Source organism: Saccopteryx bilineata, chromosome 2, assembly GCF_036850765.1.
Source record: "Saccopteryx bilineata isolate mSacBil1 chromosome 2, mSacBil1_pri_phased_curated, whole genome shotgun sequence".
In the NCBI taxonomy this organism is placed as follows: domain Eukaryota; kingdom Metazoa; phylum Chordata; class Mammalia; order Chiroptera; family Emballonuridae; genus Saccopteryx; species Saccopteryx bilineata.
In genome coordinates, this window is record NC_089491.1 from 317990493 (window position 1) to 318006772 (window position 16280).

General features: G+C 56.4%; 1 protein-coding gene across 6 annotated transcripts; it reads left to right on the plus strand.

The window, feature by feature from the left end:
* The first annotated feature begins 843 nt into the window (after positions 1–843).
* CELF3 (CUGBP Elav-like family member 3) lies at positions 844–15654 on the plus strand. 6 transcript variants are annotated; one of them, XM_066262125.1, is made up of 14 exons: positions 844–896; positions 1679–1784; positions 2976–3058; positions 8558–8606; positions 9039–9167; positions 9295–9374; positions 10515–10658; positions 10816–10957; positions 11203–11352; positions 11689–11754; positions 11958–12086; positions 12341–12484; positions 13171–13308; positions 14832–15653. In XM_066262125.1, the coding sequence occupies exons 4-13, from the start codon at positions 8558–8560 to the stop codon at positions 13296–13298; spliced, it is 1161 nt and encodes a 386-aa protein (XP_066118222.1). In that variant the 5' UTR covers positions 844–896; positions 1679–1784; positions 2976–3058; the 3' UTR covers positions 13299–13308; positions 14832–15653. The 6 variants fall into 6 exon arrangements, 5 of the variants coding, with proteins under 5 accessions (XP_066118222.1, XP_066118219.1, XP_066118220.1 ...); XR_010729429.1 differs by lacking the exon at positions 844–896 and adding an exon at positions 14115–14176 and having other exon boundaries at positions 1000–1784; positions 14832–15654; XM_066262122.1 differs by lacking the exon at positions 844–896 and having other exon boundaries at positions 1000–1784; positions 11961–12086; positions 14832–15654.
* Positions 15655–16280: the final 626 nt, after the last annotated feature.

Here is a 16280-nt window from a genome sequence, read left to right on the forward strand (position 1 = left end):
GAGATATCTGTTAAGCACCTACTATGCATGATCAAGACACTGTGCTAAACACTGTGGACAGTAAAATGCTGAATTAAACGGTGTCCTGGTCTTCAAAAGTCTTCAAGGAGCTTACAAGTGAGAGCTCCGGCTGCCAACACCATTAAGCCACCACCGTCACCACCGCTGCCTTCCAGCCCACGCACTTATACACACAAACCCCTCAGGGAGAGAGAAGGAGGCGTCGGCAAATGCTAGCAAGATATAGTTTTTCTTGGTTCCTTTTCTGTATTCACCTAATCGGGCTCTCCCCTTGTCTGCATCCTTTCCATCTTTCCTCTCTGGGTCCCCTCTGCCCTTTCCTCCCCGGGCTCTGTGACCTGCATCACTCCCTAGTTACACCTCCCTCCACCCCCACCCGCAGCCTGCCCAATCGTTCCTATGCCATTTTCTTTCCCCTGGTTTCTTTCCTTGACTCCCTACTCTCGGTCTTCCCAGATGCCGGCTTTCCTCTCCCTCTCCCCCTTGCTCCCCTCTCCTGGGTCTTCTCTTCCAGCACCAGGGACAGCTCCAGCCCCCGGAACAATGGACCCCACCTTAGGGCTCCTCTATAAATTCTCCATCTTATTGCCTTGCCCAACTTGTGACTGGAAAGTAAGATGGGGGAAGGGTGGTTATCAACAGGACCAGCTGCTCTTCTGGGGGCGGGAAGGGAGTCAGAGAGGCAGGAGATAGAAAGAGGGCGTGGCTCTTGTCTGGATTGTGCGTCCCTCTCCAGGGTAGGGAATTTGTATTCCACCCCTGAGACTGACATCACTGATGTCAGGGGAAAGGAGGTGGGAGTGGGAAGGGGGGTGTGGAGGGGGGAGGTTTTTGTTGAGGAGAGCGCGGCCGGAGAGCAGAGCTCCGGGACCCAGGTGACCGGGAAAGCAGGCAGCCCCAGCAGCGGGATCAGCCAGCAGCAGCCCAGGCCCGGGGACCGGGGTGGGGGTGGGGGTGGGAGGGGGGGCTGAGGGGAGGACCTGAAGGGGGGGGCGGCAGGGCAAAAGGTATCCCCGGAGCCCTGCCGCCATCAGAGATCAAACATCAGGCATCAGGGATCTTCGGACCCAGCAGAAGGATCAGCCACAGGGGAGGTGTCCTCTCAGGGAAACCCACGAGAACTCCACTTGCCCCACATCAGGAGTCCCCCCCAACCTCCCACCCCCACCCCTGTGCTGGCAACCATATCAGAGCCCTGAACCCCTCAGATTCCATCCCCACTGCCCTCCTCAGGCCCTTTCCCCCGCCTCCAGCACTCATCCCAGTCCCCAGTTCCCAGCACCTTTGATACCACCCTACCCTCCAGGTCTTGGCCACACTGACTCCCATCCTGGATATTTGCCAAATCTCTGAGAGGAGATCATTTGTTTGGGCTATGCCCCCTGGCAGCATGGCAGTGTCTGCCTAGACCCTTGACCCCTAGCCCTCAACTCCCGGCCTCCTTTGTGTGAAGAGCTGCCTCTCTGCTCAGCACTGTGGTTGGGGGCCCAAGGGAAAGCCAGCCCGGCTGGGCCCCTGCCCCCCCCCCCCACTGCCACTTGCCTCCTTGCTGGGCAGCTCCCCCTTGGCCTTTGGGCCTCTTCTTGCTCCCCCCGGCCCCTCCTCCTGGGCCGCCCCAATGAAGGAGCCAGATGCCATCAAGCTGTTTGTGGGGCAGATCCCGAGGCATCTGGAGGAAAAGGACCTGAAGCCCATCTTCGAACAGTTTGGTCGGATCTTCGAGCTGACTGTCATCAAGGACAAGAACACCGGGCTGCACAAGGGTGAGGGGTCAGGCAGCTGGAGAGGCTTCAAGGAGTGGGCTGGGAGGCTGGGAGGCTGGGAGGAGAGTGGAAGTAGCTGGAGGGATGGAGTGGCTGGAAAGGGCCGATCTGGAAGGAAAAGAGTTTCTGGGCTGGGGAGTGTGATGGAGGAGTTAGAAGAAGACTCAGCTAGCGTGGCCTGAGGGCTTAGATAGAAGACTAAGGAAGGCCTCTTTGGGAGAAGAGTTGTCAAGGGGGCTGCAGAGATGAGGGGTTGGTATCATGGATAAACACAAGGAAAGATGGAGGAACAAGAGAGCTGGTTTGGGAGATAAGGAGCTGGGCAGGTGTGTGTGTGTATGTGTGTGTGTGTGTAAGACTCAGTCTTAGTAACCTCAGATACTAATGGGATGTTGGTCAGGACACAGGGTCAGGTGGTCAACCTGGAAAGAGTAGATATGAACTGGGCAGGGCAGCTCCAGGCTAAGGAGAAAGACCAGGAAGCAGGGTATGTAGGACAGAGATTGGTGAAGATCTGGGAAGTGTGAGGGACTTGAAAGTTAGGAGCTGGAGGCAAAGAGAGGTTGTGCCCCAGGCCTGTCCAAGTGCTGTGTGGCTAAGCAGGCTCAGGCCCAGGGGCAGCACTTGGAGAGCTCCAGGCACTGGGGTCAGAAGGGCCACACCACCTTTCCCTCCACAGGGACTTCCGCTGATGCGCTTCCCTTCCCTTCTCTTCTTCCACTCTCGGCCTTCCACCACCTCCCAGAGAGTTGGAGAGAGATGAGGAAACAGGGGAAATGGGAGGAGAGGGGTGATGATGACCAAGATGGAGGGAGGTGGAGACGAAGGAGAAAGAGGAAAGGAGCTCAGCGAAGGAGGAGAGAAAACCACACTGCACGCACTGGCGATCACATGCCCCCGCTCCTCCAGACACATAAAGCCCATGGCCCGGCAGCCCCAGTGCTCTCCTTCTCCCACCACCACCACCATTTCAACATCCTGGCCTCTGGGTCTCAGCTCTGGGCTCATCAGTCAGAGGTCCCTGGGCAGAACGTCTCTCTTAGACAGTTCCCCACCTCAGCAGGCCAAAGGTGGCAAGAAGGAACAAGCTTCCCAGACCTCAGTATCTTGGGGGGGGGAGGAGCCTTTTTAGGGAGGGGATACCTGGGACTCACCCCCCCCACTGGTCTCTCTGACCCTGCACCTCCTCAGGATGTGCCTTCCTGACATACTGTGCCCGCGATTCAGCCCTGAAGGCCCAGAGCGCCCTGCACGAACAGAAGACGCTTCCAGGGGTGAGTCCCAGCCTTTCCAGGGCCAGGGGGCTGAGAAGAGCCTTAGCAGGGGCAGGGGGCTCACCACCTTCCCAAGACACTGAGTGCATTTGTTCATCCTCTCATCACCAGTAAGTCCCTCTCTTCCTCTAGCAGCTCTCTTTCTTGCTGTAGAGTCATGCATTTTTTCTTACCTGGAGAGAAGTGATTAGCAGAGTAAACATGAACTATGCAAGGCACAGATGCAGCCCCTTCTCCACCTCCCAACCTGCCCATGGGGTGACACTTACTTAGAGGGAGGACTAGCTGATTGGGAAGCATGGGGAGAAGACCTTGGACACCAGGGGTGGGGCAGAGTGAGTAGGAGGCACCCAGGCTCTCTTTTGTGGCTCTGGGGAAGAAGTGTGGCTGTGAGCTGGGGGAGCGGTGCCTGCTGCCTGAGATGGGCAGCTGGGCCTGTTGGCCAGGCATGTCTGTGCTGGCTTCTGAGCTTGGGCAGGCTCATCTTGTGTCTCTCAAGAAGAGCAAGGGAACAAGGCTACAGGGCAGCAGGGAGGAGCAGGGCCTAAGTGGGCTGGACTGGGAGGAAGCTGGAGGGGGGCGGGGAGGGACAAGTACAGGTAGGGTGGGGGGCAGCCTTCATTATGGAGAATCAGGCCCTACCCTGCCAAGTGTGGCCTCCTTGCGCAAGGTCGGAACTCTTTGTCTCTCTCTCAGCCAGCCTTGCAGACTGCCCCAGACTTGGGCTGGCCTGGCTAGAAGTGGAGAATCTCAGACCACCACTTTCCTCCATTATACACCTGGGAAGGAAGTTGTGCTGTTCACTTTTGCTCTCTATCTGCTTCTGTTGTCACAGCACAGCAAGCCCCAGGAAGTTCTTCATGAGAACTAACTCCCTCTGTCCTTTTAGCAAACATTGCTCAGCACCATCTGGGAGCTGTGGATGCACCTGTCCCAGCCTCTACTCTTCCCCTATGTAAGAAAGGGAGACAGGATGATTGTCCACCTCTTCCTGGGAAGGAAATAGATAAAGCAGATGGGGAAAGAGGGTTGGGGAATCGAAGAAAATTAGAACTGCTTCAGCCACCTCCACTTCCAACCCTCCACAGGTCTGTGACCCACCCCCTCTGTAGCATTCAACCCTGAGTGCTGCTAGGACAGCAGATCAACAGCCTGCTCCCTGCTGTCACCCACTATCTGATCCCTGTAGGCAGTGAGGCAGCCCAGAACAGCCGTTGCTCACAGAGTTAAGGTTCGTGCATGTGTGTAAGCAGGCTTGCAATCCCAGGAGCACGTGTGCGCACATACCCACGCGTGTGTGGTCAGCCGACAGACCAGGTGTGTGGGTGTGGGCCCACGCATCCCTGGGAAGCCTCGTTGCTATCACGTCACATAACAACTTCCCTTTTTCTCACTTTCTCTCTGGAGGCCCCTCACAAATCAACAGTTTTCACACTACCCGTTTCTCTGTCTTTTCCTGTCGTCTCCCTGTCTCTCAGAGCCCCTGCAGAAACCAGAGGGGTGAGGGAGAAGGGAGAAAGAGGGCCAGAGATTGGGGCTGGAGTGGGCATGAGCCCCAGAGCCCTCTGTGTGGCTGGGGCTGTCCCCCTCCAGCCACCTGCTGCGTTCAGGCAGGCCTCTCCAGGGCATGGAAAGGTACTGCCTCCCCTTCTGGAGGAAATAAGGCCCAGGGTGGGGTGAGGAAGAAGGGCACCCTGGTTAATGATTGTCTAGTCCTCTGCCTGAGCCCCAAGGTGATGCCGACTTCTCCACTTTGGGTCTTGGCCCAGAGGACAGATGCAGAGGGATCGGACAGAGCTTCTAGTAGGAAATGAGGGGTTTATCCTCAAGGGGTGCCCCATGGGGCACCATCCCAGGGCAGTCTAGGGAGCAGATGTCTGTGACTCTTTGTGTCCCCAGGTCTTTTCTCTGCCACCTGCCATCCTGGCAGCATTGTTTCTACTCAGACAGTGGTTGTGTGTGTGTGTGTGTGTGCAAGCATATGTGTGTGTATGTGTACTATGTGCCAGCTCTTGCATAATTATATTGGGAAGTTCTTCCTGTTGTCTAATCTGCATGCCCTCCTACCACAGGCTCTTTATTTCCCCCCCTTTATTATTAGTTTTAATGGGCTGACATAGATCAATCAGGGTACATAGGTTCAAAGAAAACATCTCCAGGTTATTTTGACATTTGATTATGTTGCATACCGATCACCCAAAGTCCAATTGTCTTCCGTCACCTCCTATCTGGTTTCTTTGTGCAGGCTCTTTTTGAATGGGGTCATTTAGCCCTCTCTCCTTTCTCCCCATCCCTGTCACTCCAGAATCTGGAAAGCACTGCTCCACTAGGGTGATGCTTTGGGTTGTGGGGAGAAAGGGAGCTGGACCTATGTCTGTTGAGCCCATTTCCTTTTCTGTCCCAGGAGTGGCTCTGCCACAAGTGCCTGGATTCTTCCTGAGAGCAGGGTGTGGCCTCCTGGAGGTGGTGGTCTGAGGGACTCCCTATGCCCTGCCTTTCCCTGTCTGTTTGGGCCAAAATCCCACTCTAGGGACATGGGATCCTGTCAGCTTCTGTTGGGCAGTGGACTCTGGTCCTGTGGGAGGGACCTATGTGCGATCTGGACACTGGCTGTGAGTCTGGACCCAGAGTGGCAGGGCGGTGGGCCTCTGTTCTCAGGAGACAGATGAGCTCCTCTTGGAAGTGGAGTCTTTGCGATTGGTGAGAGGAGCAAGTGCCGTACAGGTGACCACGTTGGTGAGGGGGATCTCAATGATTCTTGGTTGGAGTATAAATAACCCCTTCTTCTTTGGGAGGCCCTCAGGGAGGGCTTATCACCTGGAGATGGTAGCTAGGGGAGAGAGGCACCCAGTGCTGGGTTGCTAGATAAACAGGGCCCAGCTGGACTCAGGGGAGGGGACAGGTGTGCCTGAGCTGAGCTAACAAAGAGTAGCTTTCCCACTGGAAGAGCCAGTGCAAAAGGAGAGGCTGGCAATGGGGCATGGGGCCACCAAGGGAAGCTGTTTGGGAGGGAGTGGGGGGAATCTTCTGTTGGTGTGGTCTGTACACTCGTGTGTGCTTTTGTGAGAACCTGTATCAGCTGTGGATATGTACTGGTGTGCTATTTTTATGCCTGGGAGCTGGTGCTGGGAGGGATGGCATCCTTTCTCTATGGCCCCAAGTTCCCCATCCCCAACTAGAACAGCAAATCCCCAGGGGCCTGTTGGGAAGGGGTTAGGCAGGCATGAGACCCTGGTTCTGATTCTGTGTCTCTGTGTGTGTCTCTCTGTCTCTCTGCCTTCTGAGGTGCCTGTGACAGGACTTCCTGATTGCTTGGGTGACAGTACAGGACAGAAGGAGGGTGAAATACCAGGAGCTTGAGTGTCTGACCCCCACCCCTTGCTATACACACACACACACACACACACACACACACACACACACACACGCCACGTGCTTGCGTGTGCACACACGCTCCTAAGGAGATTGAACCTCAGATGGGATAATCCCAGATTGGTGGAGGATAAAACTGGAAGGGATTGGCTGGAAGGTTTGCATGACCCCTCCCCCACCAGCTGCTGTCAGATCCAGGGATGGGGGTATGCAGGGGAGGACTATCTGTTGAGGCGGGGCTTAGTTTTGACCCAGGGCTGGGAATCCCTTGCCAGTAGAGTCCAGCCAGACTGACTGGCACGTGTGACACCTGGGGAAGAAGGTCCACTGTTGGGTGGGGAAACCATCATGTATGCCTCTCTCTGTGTTAAGTGATGACACATAGCTCTCCATGCTCTGATATTACAGCTGAGGGGATCCTGGCCTGAGGGTAACTTTAGCCCCACCCTCAGAATGTAGATGAATAGTTTCTTGGCCCTGGCCGGTTGGCTCAGCGGTAGAGCGTCGGCCTGGCGTGCGGGGGACCCGGGTTCGATTCCCGGCCAGGGCACATAGGAGAAGCGCCCATTTGCTTCTCCACCCCCACCCCCTCCTTCCTCTCTGTCTCTCTCTTCCCCTCCGGCAGCCAAGGCTCCATTGGAGCAAAGATGGCCCGGGCGCTGGGGATGGCTCCTTGGCCTCTGCCCCAGGCGCTAGAATGGCTCTGGTCGCGGCAAAGCGACGCCCCAGAGGGGCAGAGCATCGCCCCTTGGTGGGCAGAGCGTGGCCCCTGGTGGGCGTGCCGGGTGGATCCCGGTCGGGCGCATGCGGGAGTCTGTCTGACTGTCTCTCCCCGTTTCCAGCTTCAGAAAGATACAAAAAAAAAAAAAAAGTTTCTTTTGTTAATTTATTTTTGGTCACTGGAACTAGGACTGCCCTGCCATCAGGTGAGTAGGGTGACCAGGTGTGACCCATTGGTCAAAGTCCTTAACAGCAAAATATTTTCAGGTACGAAGACTGAATCCTTCCCCTCCCACTCCAGTTCCTAAGATGCTTCCCACCTTGGATAAGGAAATCACCTGCAGGAGTCATTCCCAAGTCCTCTTGCCAGACAAGAACATGGAGAGTGGAAGTGGGGATGTCTGCATTTCCACTGGAGGCTGAACAAAAGGGAGATGCTGCAGGAGTAGTGGAAGGGGAGAGCTCTGGAGGACTTTGGGTACAGGGAGATCCTTGACAGAGCACAGGACAGTAATCCTCCTTCAGAGCTGTCTCAGCTGTGAGACACCAAGGATTTGATCTGGAGGAGGAAGGCAGAAGGCACAGTATGGCCCCTGCAGGGCCAACTCAGCATGCCTCCCTCCAGGAAGCCCTTCTGGGCCCCTCCCCCACCTTCCTGTGCCCACCAAATCCACCACCACCAGCATACCCTGTTCCCACCCACCTCCCCACTCCTTCTGCGGGTGTGTGGAGCAGCAGAAGTGATGACGTCACCATGGTCGCCAGGGCGACGAGGACGGATAAATCAGGCTGAGTGGGCGGTTGCCATGGCGCGCATTCTCCCGTTACCACGGAGACTGGGCATCTGCTCCCTTTGTGCTGCCCGAGTGCAATCCCCCTGGGGTTAAGGGGTGTAGGGGGGCAGAAAGAGAGGCAGACACACCTTTAGGGTCAGCAGGAAGTTGGGGCATCTGTAGGGTCTCCCTCAGTCTAGAGTCTTCCTTGGGGCTTCTTGATGAGTGGCCTCTGTTGTGGCTACTGTGTAGAATTGAGGCAGCTCCTGTGGAATAGCCCATTGGTTGGGCTCTATCTCAGGACCCAGGTCCTGTGGGCAGTCCCATTCTTCCCCTAAGGAGAGCAGTACCTATCCCTGGCCAAGTCACTTGGGACCCCACCTGCGCCTGGCACTGTGCCCCATGAGGATCTTCCGCTACATCCTCTCCTTTCACGGCCTCTAATCTCCTCTGGTTCTAATCCTGAACAAGACTAGGGCCCATCTTTTCCTTCCCATCAGCAATTTAGAGGGCTGGGGAAACCTCCTGGGCCTGGGGTTTGCTCCCTCTCGCCTTTCTGCAGGTCCTGCCTGGGGAGGGCTCTTGGAGTGTTCAGAGGAGGTCCCCAGCAGTTGCCTTCTCTTTTTTCCTCTAGATGAACAGGCCCATCCAGGTCAAGCCAGCCGACAGCGAGAGCCGAGGAGGTAGGTTCTGTATCTTTGGACTCAGTACCTTTCTCTCAACCTAGAAGCCCAGGACTTGGGGTACCCATGGGGCACCCTTTATTTAGGAAGAAAGTCAGAATTCTGAAGGGCTCCCAGTCGAGGTTGGCATAGGATTGAATGCGGCCAGAAGACATGTGATTCAGCCCATCACAGAGATGGCAAAACTGAAGCCCAGAGTGGAATGCAAGTCCTTCAAAGCTGGGATGAGCCCTCCTTGTAACTGTATCCATCCCCCAACCTTCACCCCTTTTACACCCAAAAGCCATTGGCCCCCAGGGTGAGGAGAGTGTGGAGCCCCAGGGAAGAGCTGAAGGTAAAGGGTGGGGTTCCTGCCTGTCTCAAGCTGGGACAGAGCTGAAAAGCAGCTGGGAGGCCCTGAACATGCCCCTTCCCCTGTTCCCTATCCCCCAGAAGACCGGAAGCTCTTTGTGGGGATGCTAGGGAAGCAGCAGACAGATGAAGACGTCCGGAAAATGTTCGAGCCTTTTGGGACCATAGATGAGTGCACTGTGCTGCGGGGGCCAGACGGCACCAGCAAAGGTAACCACGCCATACCTCCTCACACCCAGACCCGTGAGCCCTACTGCCTGACCCACTGGTTTCTTGGGATTTGGGGGGCCTCAAAGGTGAGCACTCACTCTTTCCTCCTCTTTCTCGAATTTTCTAGGCTGCGCCTTCGTGAAGTTCCAAACCCATGCAGAGGCCCAGGCGGCCATCAACACCCTTCATAGCAGCCGGACCCTGCCGGTGAGCCCCGCACTCCACCCTTGGACCTCTCCTGCTCTGCCTGACCCATGACCAGCCCTGGCTCAGAGGGTGCAGTCCATTACAGACAGGGTCTTTGAATGTATTTGTAAAGACTTTTCTAGCAAAAAAATCGACCCTCTTAGGGGCACATTCACATTTCAAATAACACTTCTCTACCTCTTGCCCCTTATCCTTGTCCCTCGTCCTCAGTGTAAATGCCCTCAGCCCTCATCTCCCACCTCTTCCCCAGCTTCCCATCTGAGGCAGCTCCTGTGGAATAGCCCATTGGTTGGGCTCTATCTCAGGACCCAGGTCCTGTGGGCAGTCTCATTCTTCCCCTAAGGAGAGCAGTACCTATCCCTGGCCAAGTCACCTGGGACCCCACCTGCGCCTGGCACTGTGCCCCCACCCTCACTGGCTTAGAGGGTGGCAGGACACTTGTTTAGAGGCCTGCTTGCGTGCAGTGCTGTCTGCATATTTATTCATGCTCCGCCCATGAGCAGTTGATCAACTGGCTGCCTTGGTGTGGTGCAGAGCAAGCATCTAGCCCACAGCTAGCTGGTTCCTAGGTGAGTGCGGCTGACTTGAGCTGCTCCAGCAGAGGTTCCACAGGCACTCAGCAGGGACTTGCAGCACTGAGTGGAGAAGTGCATTCCAGACTCATGGCTCTACAACAATGTTTGCAAGTGTATCCGTTTGGTTTTATTTGGCACAAGCTGGTATTAAAATGTGAGGTGCATCTCTGGATCTGAGGACTGGGGTGGGGATGAGGGATAGCAGTAAGGGAGTGGGGCAACAGCAAGGTACAACCAGTCTGAGATTAAACTCTCTGTGGCCGATGCGCCCTGCAGAGGATTTCTGGCTCCGAATTCTCTCAAGAAGCCAGGGATGCCCTCTGGGTACCGGTAGGCCCTTCTCCTTCCAAACACATACGTTCACATTCCTGTCGGCTTCTTCTAGTCTCCTGCACATCCTGGCAGGGGAGGGTGGGATTAAAATCTGCCCATTTGAGAGAGGCTCACTGATGGCTGCCCTCTCAGGAGGCCAAGCCAGGAGTGATGGACATGAGCAAGGTCCCAAGGGTTCTGGGGAGGAGAGACCGCCTCTGTCCCTCTGACCACATGTGGGGCCCATTCCCAGGGTGCCTCATCCAGCCTGGTGGTGAAGTTTGCTGACACAGAGAAGGAGCGAGGTCTCCGCCGAATGCAGCAGGTGGCCACCCAGCTGGGCATGTTCAGCCCTATTGCCCTCCAGTTCGGAGCCTACAGCGCCTACACCCAGGCCGTAAGCACTGACCCCTGGGGCTGGCCCAATCCATACCCCTCCTCCTGGCCTCCTATGTCCTGCACCTGCCCTCCCAATGCCAAGGCCCAGGGCTGGATGGAGAGCCAGGCCAGGGCGCTGCGAGCCTGACCCTATTTTCCTCTTTCCCTGCCCCCAGCTGATGCAACAGCAGGCGGCCCTGGTGGCGGCTCACAGTGCCTACCTCAGCCCCATGGCCACCATGGCTGCTGTGCAGATGCAACACATGGCCGCCATTAATGCCAATGGCCTCATCGCCACCCCCATCACCCCATCCTCAGGTAAGGTCCCAAGAGGCTGGGCTGGTGGCAATGGGGCAGGTCAGGAGAGCTACAACATGGTAAGGTAGGGACTGGGCACAGCGCATGGCTCAGGGAAGTTGTGGGGTCCAGGAGGGGGTCAGGGGTCAGAAAGTAGCCTGTGTCCTCTCTGCCACAAACGTGCTGACTGGTTCTCTGCATTTGTGTGTGTGTGTGTGTGTGTGTGTTGGCTCTCTGCTCTGTCTCTGTTGCCTTCTCCTTCCCAGGAACCAGCACCCCTCCTGCCATCGCTGCCACGCCTGTCTCGGCAATCCCTGCTGCCCTGGGCGTCAACGGCTACAGCCCGGTGCCCACCCAGCCCACCGGGCAGCCTGCCCCTGATGCTCTGTATCCCAACGGGGTTCACCCCTACCCAGGTGGGGGTCTCTGCTGCCTACCCCTCTCCCAGGAACCCTCTGGCCACCACTCCCCTCACCAGCAGCTCTGACACAACTCCTCTCTCCAGGCTTAGGGTTATACAGCCTTCTCCTGCTCTGTCATTCTGGGCAGGGACGTTCCTTCTTGTTCTCAGCCAGGGAAGCTGAGGTGCAGAGAGGCAAAGGGACTTATCAGGGTTATGCAGACAGTCAGACTCAAGTCTTGCTAAGGCTGGGCTTGTGCATGTCTACCCTCTCGTTTCATACCTGAGCCCACACGAGGCTCTCCCCACCTGCTGCCTCTGCTCTGCTCTCACACGGTGCTGCTCTCCCCAGCCCAGAGCCCCGCGGCCCCGGTGGACCCCCTACAGCAGGCCTACGCAGGGATGCAGCACTATACGGGTGAGGAGCCCTGCCAGGCCTGGCCCAGGTGGGAGGGATGGCAAGACAGAAGCTGGGTCTGGAGCAGTTCCTTCTCTGACACCTCTCAGCCCTGCCAACTCCAGTGCATGCCTGGGCCAGAGCCGGGGAGACAGAGCCAGCAGGGAGGACAGGGGCCAAGAGCCTCTTGGGAGCTCCCTTAGCTCTCTGTCTCCCCGCTCCAGCAGCCTACCCGGCAGCCTACAGCCTGGTTGCACCTGCATTCCCGCAGCCTCCTGCCCTGGTTGCCCAGCAGCCCCCGCCTCCGCCCCAGCAGCAGCAGCAGCAGCAGCAACAGCAGCAGCAACGGGAAGGTGTGGCCTGGGCGGCCCAACTGACAGCCTTTGGGAACGGGTGCCCCTGTGGTGGGTTTGGGACTCCCTCACAGCCCAGCCAGCTCTGGCCCCATGGGTAGGGGAGAAGGGGAGTAGGGTTGACGTGGTGGGCACCCTGGCCCATGCAGGTCAGGATTGGAGGGTCTTCCCAGGACCTGCTCTCCCAGGGCCCTTGTTCCTTGAGACTGTCCCCCAGTCACCAAACTCTTCCTTCTGTCTCTGCTGCCACCCAGGCCCTGATGGTTGCAACATTTTCATCTACCACTTGCCCCAGGAGTTTACTGACTCAGAGATCCTCCAGATGTTCGTCCCCTTTGGCCATGTCATCTCTGCCAAAGTCTTTGTTGACCGAGCCACCAATCAGAGCAAGTGTTTTGGTAAGAATATGATGACCTAAAAGACAAAATATGGCACATTTTTGCCGAACTCCAAATGAGGACAAGGTCTGATACATTTCAAGGCACTTATGGTTGCAATGGGCCCAATGTTTGGAATCCAGATCATCCAAGAGTTAAAAAACATTTTTTTAATACATCCAACATCCCATACCAGCTGCCGCCCAGGTCCCTCTCTTCTCCAGAAAACCGCAGGCCCATCTTTCCTCCCTAAGAACCAGTCAAACCCGTGCTCCACAAGGTCTGGAAGAGGCTCCGGAACGGGATGTTTGGTTTCAGAAAAGAAGGCTTAGGGAGCGAGATTTAGTCTTCAGGTCTTTGTCTACAAGGCTGCTTCAGGGGAGAAAGGCCATGTTCTTGTCCTCCTTGCGTCAGAAGTCACTTAGGGTCTGGAAGCAATGTTTTCAATGTGCGGGTTCAGAACCACCCAGGCTGAGGAAGGGGCTTTCCCTCAGAACACTGAGAATACTGTCCCATTGTGGGAGACTGGCTGGGCTGTGTTCGTTCATTCAACCCGTCCATCAGCAACACTGACCGAATGCCTGCTGTGAGCTAGGCAGTTTTCTAGGCATTTGGGGGACCCAGAGGCAGTCGGGAGGTGCTGGGGAACCCCAGTGCACAGGAGAGTGAGGTGGGGCGGGGCCGGCCCTGTGCCTCTCACCCCTCAGGCTTTGTGAGTTTTGACAATCCAGCCAGCGCCCAGGCTGCCATCCAGGCCATGAACGGTTTCCAGATTGGCATGAAGCGCCTCAAAGTCCAGCTAAAGCGGCCTAAGGATGCCAACCGGCCCTACTGAGGGCTCCCAGGTGGGTCCTGCTCCTGTCCTGTGACCTCTGCAGCCCCCCCTTCCCCACAGCCAGGACCCTCACTCAAACTCCACCCTCTCTTCCTCCAGCCTCAGGGATGCCAATTCTGGTTGTTATCTAATCATCCAAATCTTTTCTCCCTCTCTCTCCCTCTCCCTCACCCTCACCCTCTCCCTCTCTCTCTTTCTCTCTCTCTCTCACACACACTGACCCCAGAGAGAGCCAAGTCTTTATATATTTGTGTTCACTCCCAGATTTTCCCCAGTATCTGGTCTCATTTGTCTGGTCAGTGTCCATGTGTCTGTCTCTCTGGTTTTCCTTTGGGCTGGAGTGGAATTATGGGAGTGAGACTTGAGGATTAAGAGGGCTGGTTGAGGGTACTAGAGGGTTGTAGAATCACTGGCTCCTGCAATATCTATTCTGAGAAGTAGGGTCATGAGGTGCCCAGTGCCCTGGACTCCAGGTGATTTTCTTATGTGGCAGTGGACCCATGGGACAGTGGACAGAACAGACTGGGGGGAGTCCAGCCTCAGTCCTCTCAGGAGCAGCTTTGGTTCAGGTAGAGGAGGCTGAACTGTGGACTGCCTGTGAATTTCACTGACCAGGTCCCCTCTACCCCATTGCCAGCCACCACCTCAACCTCACAGCCTAGAGTTTTGAGCTTTGGTTACTTTTATACTGTTTAATCTCCCTTGGACCAAATCTCCAAAAAAATACAACCCAAGAACAATACCCACATTTTCTGTTTTTCCCCCTTTCCCCCCAATCCTGGCTGCTTAACTTCCCCCCACCCTGGGGGCCCCCAGCCCAGGGTCCGTGTCCATTGTCGGCCGAAGCCCCCATCCCCGGACCCCTGCTCCGGGCCCCTGTAAGTTGCATGGAATGAGCGTGTTGTCTTTGGAGCCAATTGTTTGTTATCTGGGGAGGGGACCGCGGAGGGAAGCGCCCCCCAGCCCAGAGTCAGGGCCGGAGGCAGCTCGCGGGATGTGCTTGGTTAACAGTGGTTGGTGACTGTGGTCTGTGTTCCGTGCATTTCTCTCCGGCTTTCTTTGTTCCTTTCCAAAAAGGAATGAGAGCACTCCCTAGGGGCCCAGGGGTCTCACCCACGAGACCAGCCCCAAGCCCAACCCTGGGCCTCCCCTGCCCTCCCCTTTGCGGGTTCTCCCTGCTCTTTCCTCAGGTGTCTGTCAGAAAGGCACCTGCTCCCCTCTCCGTCATCTCTGCCTGCCTGTCTGCTCTCTCATTTCTTTGCCTCTCCCCCTGCCTCTGTATCTTCTGGTCTTTTCCTCATGAGCTGTTCGAAAATTTCCTTTCTAATATTGTTGGGTTCTTCTGCCCTCTCTCCCATCTCCTCCATCCCTGTCCCTTGTCCAATGGCTGAGGGGCCAGAGGGTTCAGTGTGGACTGAGGCCTTTCTGATGACTGGCCTTCCTCAGCCACTCCAGTCCCCTCCCCCCCAGAGCCTGAGACCTGCACTGGCTGCTGTCTTCCTTGAGGCTTCACCATGTCTCCTTCCTTCACAGGTCTGGAGACACCAGAGGAAGGGGCTTCTCACCCTTCTCCCCACCTGGCCCGGCCCTCTCTGCATAGCTGCCACGGGCAGTTGGGCTCTGGGGCAAAAGCTGCTTCGTGGCTCTGGGGCACAGGACACCAGCCCCCTCCCACCACCCCACCTCTCCTCAAGGGCCTATTTCCTCCCAGGTGTCCTTTTGGCCTTTGTAAGGGAGTGGGGAACAGGCTCAAAGGCTCTGGGGTATCTGCCTTCTGCTGAGGCTTCTGTGATAGGCCTTTGTGCCCAGCTCCCACACTTGCTTCCCCACCAATGGGCCTGCTCTGTGCAGCCTGGGAGGGCAGTGGGTCTCCCATGCGCTCCTCCCCTCACCCTGTCCCAGCCTCCTCGCCATGTTAGGGGGTTCTCAGAAGCTGGTTCTCACGCTCCCTGTTGCCCTTAGCTAGAGGTAGGATATCCCTGAACCCTGGGCTCCCAGCCCTAAAACTCACTGCCTCCCCCAAGGGCCCCCCCTCTAAGGAGGGTGGGGGGAGCCCTGAGGGCTGCCTCTCTCCACCAGTCAGCCACAGAGACCCTCTTCTTTTCACGAGAAAAGACCTTCCTGAACCCCTAAAAATGTTTACAGTCTCTGCTGGTCCCCTCCGTGTAAATACCACCACCAGCCTGCGTTATCCAGCCAGCCTGGCCCGGACGCTGCCATCTCTCTTTCTGGGAGTTTAGACAATGTTTCCCTTGCATTTTTTCTCTCTTGATTTCTCCCTTTACTTTAGGGGGTAATTAGGTATTTGGGAGGAAGGGTGTGGGGAGGGGTAAAGGGGTTTATTACTTGATCACTTTCTTTAGGAAGAGGTTTTAGGGAAAAGAAACGGGGTGGGGGTGGGAGTGGTAAAGGGGAGACTGGGAGTCCATTTCGGACACTTCTCTATGCTTAACTTATTTATTTATTGCATTTTACTTTTAAAGAGTTCATCTTTTCTGTCTAAATAAAGAAAAAAGTTTAAAAGCATCAAATCCGCCTCAGAAGTTTGAGGGAAGGGGTTTGTGCATGCTGGGCAGGAGGGCAGGGAGGGGAGCGAGGCTGGGGAGGGAGAGCTATCAGGAAGGGCCAGCCCTTGCCTCTGAGCAGTGTCCTGGCCCCATTATGGCTTCCTGATCCCATTCTCTCACCCTTCTCTGGGGCTTTACTCTGCAACACAGCAGAGCCCTCACGGCGGGAGGGTACGGTGGGGGGGCAGGTCAGCAGGCTTCTCCTGTAACAGCCCTGTCCCTCTGAAGGCTAAGGACTACAGCTTCACGTCCCGACCTCCACTTCCCCTTGTTCACGTGGTGAGCTGCTCCTGCACTGGCCAGTGCGGGAACCGGGAGCCAGCTGTACCACCACCATTACTAAGCACATGCTCTTAATGAGTATTTCTTCACTTAACCTCCCCCCAACCCTGTGAGGCAGGAAATAATGATATAC

What these genes read in the sequence shown, in the direction of transcription:
- CELF3 (XM_066262121.1), top strand. Translation starts at nt 1,640, where the DNA reads ATGAAGGAGCCAGATGCCATCAAGCTGTTTGTGGGGCAGATCCCGAGG. An exon ending in AACAGAAGACGCTTCCAGGG is followed by an intron (nt 3,059 to 8,557) that starts GTGAGTCCCAGC and finishes TTTTTCCTCTAG; the next exon opens with ATGAACAGGCCCATCCAGGT. An exon ending in GCCAGACGGCACCAGCAAAG is followed by an intron (nt 9,168 to 9,294) that starts GTAACCACGCCA and finishes CGAATTTTCTAG; the next exon opens with GCTGCGCCTTCGTGAAGTTC.